The sequence below is a fragment of the Arvicola amphibius genome, chromosome 9 (genome assembly GCF_903992535.2).
Source record: "Arvicola amphibius chromosome 9, mArvAmp1.2, whole genome shotgun sequence".
Taxonomy (NCBI): Eukaryota; Metazoa; Chordata; class Mammalia; order Rodentia; family Cricetidae; genus Arvicola; species Arvicola amphibius.
This window is the reverse complement of record NC_052055.2, coordinates 122264404-122270403: the sequence shown is the minus strand read 5'-3', so window position 1 is coordinate 122270403 and position 6000 is coordinate 122264404. Positions and strand designations below refer to the sequence as shown.

General features: G+C 50.5%; 1 protein-coding gene across 5 annotated transcripts in view; it reads right to left on the bottom strand.

Annotated features, from left to right (window-relative positions):
- Positions 1–649: 649 nt before the first annotated feature.
- The window catches only part of Ilrun (inflammation and lipid regulator with UBA-like and NBR1-like domains), a 73462-nt gene continuing 68111 nt past the window's right edge, over positions 650–6000 (bottom strand). For all 5 annotated transcript variants that reach the window (XM_038341135.1, XM_038341136.1, XM_038341138.1 and 2 more), the window contains one exon: positions 650–1048. In XM_038341135.1, the coding sequence (XP_038197063.1) occupies positions 1013–1048 (36 nt within the window). In that variant the 3' untranslated portion in view covers positions 650–1012. The remainder of the gene's footprint in view (positions 1049–6000) is intronic.

Sequence of the window (6000 nt, the reverse complement as noted above, 5' to 3'; positions counted from 1 at the left end):
ATTCTGTAGTAGCTCAGACTCCACTAATAGGTCATGAGAATGTCACAAGGACATGTGGGGGGACACGGGGAGGGGAGCTGTGTGGTAAGAGAAGCAGGGCACAGTTCACACTTGCTGATGAGTTACAACCCTGTGTGCATGAAGCACAAGCACACATCCAGAGAGAGCCGAGGGAAGATGGGCCACGGCATGAAGGGCCACACTCCCTCTGCCAAGAGAAACACAGGAGGAAGCAGTTCCAGCTGTCGCAAGTGTGCAAAAGGACACCTGCCAGACTGTCCTCCAGGCTTCTGCTGGCCACGCAGAAAGTCTGGATTCAGAGAGTGCTGCTGCTAAGAAGCCCCAATGCTGACAGATACAAATGTCCAAGGTGTAAATCAACAGGAGACTGAAGAGAGAGGGAAGGTGATATCTCATTGGCAGATGCCACTAAGAACAATCGAGGTCAGACTGTGCAGCCAGGTGGGGGCGGGCACAGCACGAGCCTAGCAACCCTGACTGGCAGAGAGTCCCCAGACATGTCACGCCAGCCTCACCACACTGTGAACGGCTTCCAGAGCAAGCACTGCTCTGTAGAGCATGCCGTCCCCCACTTAAAAGAAACACCGGGAAGCAGGGAAGACTAACATGTGCTCAGAACTACAACCTCTCTGTAGGCAAAATAATTTTTGTTTAAAAAGATGGCTTATTTTCCCCCATTTTAAATTTCTTCCCCTTCCCAAATGACCTAACAACTCATTAGACTGACGTCATCACCCAAACCCAAGGTGGCTGCGAGGATTTCTTCTTGGTTGCCAACACCATTCCTGCAGTTCAGCACTCACACATGCATACTGAGCTCACTCAAAACGAGTCTTTCTTCCTCTTCTTCCGTGATTGAGGGGGTGGGTGGGGGTCTGAGCCAGGGGTCCGTGCGATGTGCTTGCTCTGCAATCCAGAGGAACCCCTCACCCTCTCCCCCCAAAGTCAGGCCTTCTGTCTTTTGTTAACTTTTCTTCTTGCTGAGACCCGTTTAAGACTGGCCGAAGGGGTAAGGCCCGTGGAGCCCCTGGAAGAGAGTGAGGACAGTCAGTGATGAAGACACCAGTTCCGCTGATCAGCAAACCCAGCCCCATTCACAGAGGTGTGAGGGTCACTGCCCTGGTCACACAGCACCTCAGCAGACCAAGGATCAGGATGAGCCCAGCTGTGAAGTTTCCCACTGAATCCCAGCAGCCTCAGAAAAGAGAGGTGGGAGAGACCTGCTCCTGTGACAGGAAGTTCAGCTGATGCCCACTTTCTTCCAGCCAGGCTGCAAAACTTCCGTATGTCCTTACAACAGGTTCTCAAACCTCTCCACTGCAAGATGATGCAGTGGATGAAGACGATGCTGCCAAGCCCGAGGACCCGAGTTCAATGCCTGGACTCCCCACGGTCCCACAAGCTGGCCTCTGACTCTGACACGTGCGCACGCTGTGGCATACACAAAACGAATACAATAAAAACAAGTTCAGCAACTGCTGTTTCCCAGCACCTGCCCCATGCACCCTGAGGGCTGCTATCTTCCCACAGCAGCTGCTAGGAGGTGGAGCTCAGACCCTTCTGAGCACCAGTGGGCTGTCCCTCCTATCACATTTCAAATGCACAAGATGCTTACTTTCCTTGTCCTTTGTTTTGCTTAAGACAGGGTCTACTATGTAGCCCAGGATGGACCTGCTCTTCAGACTGACTTATTATGGGTATGTGCCTCCATGAGCTTGTGCACATCACATGCAAACAGCAGCCGTTGGAGGCCAGAAGCAGGCACTGGGTCCCTTGGAACTCAAGTTACAGGTGAGTGCTAGCAAGCAAAGTGTTCTCCTTGCTGAGCCACCTGGCCAGCCCTTGGACTGGAATCCCGATCCCTTCCCTCAGCCTCCCAAATGCTGGAACTATAGGCCCCATCCCCAAGGCACTTTCTGTGCTCCTTGGATAAGTGGTAAAGACTTCCATCTCACCTTCCCTATGTTAAGAACAACACTGGGCGGTGGTGGCACAGCTTTAATCCCAGCACTCAGGAGGCAGAGGCAAGCTAATCTCTGAGCTCGAGACTAGTCCGGTTTACAGAGAGAGTTCCAGAACAGCCAGTGCTACAGAGAAACCCTGTCTTGAAGAAAAAGCAACCCTCCCCGCAAAAGAGGAGGAAGAGCAAACTCTACAGTAAGTCAGCACCAGAACCAGCACAGGACTGACATGTCTCCCCTTTCCCTGGGTGGACTTGCTCAAAGCAAAGGCCCGAAAGGACAGCTACACCAGGGTCCTGGACTCCACTGTGGGCTAGCAGCAACAAATCTCCATGAAGAACACTTGAGACCAGGCCATCCCATGAGTGGTCAGGGGGAGCTAACCGGTGCTTGGTATCCATCCAAAGCACCCTAGTCTAAGTATGACCCACAGAGGGAAGAAATGTGGGCAAAGAGCTTTCAAAGATCAGAGTGCTTTAAACAATTAGGGCTATTCTTTAACAGCATTGTGGCTACAGCGGAGCCAGGATGACGACTGTACGTCCCAGGGTGGTGCCTGGCCCTCAGGTGTGATGAACTGGTAACTGAACAAGGACAGGTACTGCTCAGGACACCTGGAATCTCAGATCCCTGTAAGTCAGGCCCTTCTAAAGCTGGTTCTGTTGATCAGTTTGAGGGGACACAAGTGCAGGGCCATCCATCAGTCTGTCAATGTCGTGGAGGCTTTGGGGGGGGGGGGACTAGTGGAAGACACAACCCTCCAGTCACCAGTGGTGCTAGATGTGAAGCCCTGGGACAGAGGGCTGGGTCTGTTACCCACTCTGCATTCGCATGTGACCCCAGAGGGCACTTCCCACACACACACCTGACTCTTCCATTTTCCAGGTTCTGGGAGCTGACACAGTGTCGGGCTAAGAAGCTGAAAACCAGTATCCAAAGAAAAATATCATCTGAGGCCAGAGCTACTAAGAATGGAAACATGAAGTGATGATTTTTCTCCTATTGGAAAGTACTGAATAACAGAAGTATGGTATGTTTCCACCTGCTTGACAATATCACTGTATGTGTGCGCGCGCACACGCATAACCAACAGAGAAGATGGGGAGGAAGGGAAGGCAGACATTGGGGCATCAACTATTCACCAGGTGCCGCAGTAGCACCTGACAGACACATGATTCTCTAGTACATAAAGAGGAGTTAACCTGATCAAGGGCACAGCCCTGGAGAGCCAACAAGTTGTTTGGTGTTTAGAAAGACAGGATGCCACATGCCTGTGGGCCCTTGCACCAGTCACGTCTCCAGTAGGCAAATGAAAGCTGCAGCCCTTGGTGGCTCTGCCAAGCAGGAGCTCTCAGACTCCATCTCACGGGCTTCGATGGGAGGCTCCCCTGCACAGCAAGAACAGAGCTGAAGGCAAGCCGCCTTGACTCAGCACTTCCCCGCAGCAGCTACTCGTCCAGAACGACCCACGACCCAGGGAGGTAGCTAGACTGGGAACCAACACAAACACTCGCAGGGGAAGGAAGAGCAAGCAGTGCTTGTTTTCGGTGAAACCTCCTCAGCCCTCTCCACAGTGTGTGCAGCCTTTCCAGGCCTGTGGCTTGTCTAGGAATATTTGTAATAAGGGAGTATGACTTTCAGACAGCTGCCCCCTCCCAATAGAAAAGGTGAGATTTATGCACTGGGCAGGGACAGGGATAAAGATGTGCATTCTCAGAACTCCACCTGTTGTGGGACCCACAAGACCACCCAGCGTGACTTTAACTGGCTTAATTTATGGTTATCCTTGGCTCTCTAACAACTGAGGTTCTATGTCTTCTGGAAAGAAAAAGCCATGAAATTCTCCTTCCAACAAACAGTAGTATACCAAAGAGCTGCTATTAACTGGTGCAGAAAGGGGTTTGAGGAACAAGGTCTTTTCCCTCCTGAGTGGTTTTGTTTTTTTCCCCAGACAGGGTTTCTCTGTAGCTTTGGAGCCTGTCCTGGAACTAGCTCTTGTAGACCAGGCTGGCCTCGAACTCAGAGATTTGCCTGCCTCTGCCTCCCGAGTGTGGTGGAATTAAATGCGCGAGCTACCACTGCCTGGCTCCTCCTGAATTTTAACTACCATCACTTGGGATGGATGGAGGCAGAGAGGGAAGGAGGGAGGAAGGAACCAGCTGTTTCAAAACCATGTTGTGACAGAGACTCCCTGCATGCAGGATTGTATGTGTCATGAGCAGACCACAGGCAACACTACACCAGTGGCAGAGGAAAGTCTGCCAAAGGTTCCAAGAACGGTGTGTTAAACGGCCTGTGACAGGAGGCCAAATGGGAAGTGCTTTTCCTACCCGAAGCATGGGGAGAGACATTCTGGATGCAAGGCTCATCCACGTCTCAGAACAGGTTCTGGTGGCCACCGCCAAGCCCAGCCTGCAGCATGGCGCACACTGCTGGCGTCTAGTGACACACCCTGCATCTCACCAATCTATCTGGACTGGGATGGATCATGGTGTCTCCACCTCTCCAGCACCAGGACTCGGCACACCACTGCACCCAGTTTTTATGTGGGTGCTTGGGATATTAGGATAGTTTCACAAGCCCCTGAAGTGTGCATTTTACCCACTGAGCTGCCTCCTGAGCTCCAGCTTTTGCTTGTAGAAAGAGGAGAAGCCAGACTCTTCCTGACCTTATTTTCAGTAGAAGTAGACAGATCAAGGGACGATGCAACAGAAGATGGTACTGGAGAGTTCAGAACTCAACTCTGACCCAAACAAAAATGAATCCAGTGAGGTATAGAAAGCCATCTGCCCAACCAAGGCTGCCACGACACCAACCCAGTAAGAAACTTTCTCATTAAATTTAGATCTAAAGGACAATTCCTCTTAGAGCTTACTCAGACTCCATGCAGCTGTCACTACTCCTGCCATGAAGGAACACTGAGGCCTGCAGTAGCTGAGCGGACTCTTCCCAACCTTAGTCTTCCAAGGCTTTGGAAAGAGCAGCTGCCAAGGTTGTGGGCAGCCCAAGCACACATTAGCCAGAGAGCAGGGGATGAGGTGCTCCAGTCGGCCAGCATGGAACACAACTAGTCATGCAGAGGGAAGGGATGATTCTGCACCACTCCAGGTGAATGAACGAAGTGACGCGCCAGGTCCTGGCTGGCCTGTCCATAATGCAATGCTAACTACTGTACACCACACAAACAGTATTCCTAAAATACTTTATTATGTATAAACAACTTCACTAACTCATCCTTCTTTTCCAAGAACAATGTGAGATCTAGCATGTGGCTGCTGAGGTGCAGCATGGTGGTAGCATGCCCACAGGTGCTGTCCAGGGTCAAGCCCTAGGAATATTTGAGGAAAAGATCTAGTATTTCCGAGCAAGTCGGCAAAGCAAACCCAACATCAACTGTCTCTGATATAGTCTTCATGATGCTGGCCCTGTGGAGCAGCAAGAGTTACGGCTTGCCTGTGAGTGTCTTCTGTGAGGGGCACCTGAAAACACAGGAGTCCTGAAACATGGTGGTAAAAAAAAAACCAAAAAGACAAAACCAAAAATCACTCTTGGCCAAAGGGGTGTACACTTAGTATCTGAACGTGAAATGCTTCTCTGAGAAATGTTATAGACCCCCCCGCAACCAGACTTTGGAATATCTCTATGTACACAATGAACTGGCTGAGGGATGGAACCCAGACTAACCATCATTTATTTATATTGCACATATGACTTACTCTTAAAGGTAATTTTATGCAGTGTTTGACAATTTTTGTACGAAACAAAGATTCCTGATATAGAACTTCCCACGTGAGGAATCCTGTTGGTATTCAGAAGTTTTGCATTTCTGTACCAATAGTCACTAGTAGTCACCAGGAAAGCCACACTAATTGTGCAGCAACATACACTAGAACGAGCTTTGCTTCTTTTTGCCTCTCCTCTCAGTCCTTGTTTTCACAGCAACCATTACCGCATTCTGCCCACGGAGCCCATCCCACCAATCCTTTTCATCTTGCACTAAAAATGAATAAAGGGACAG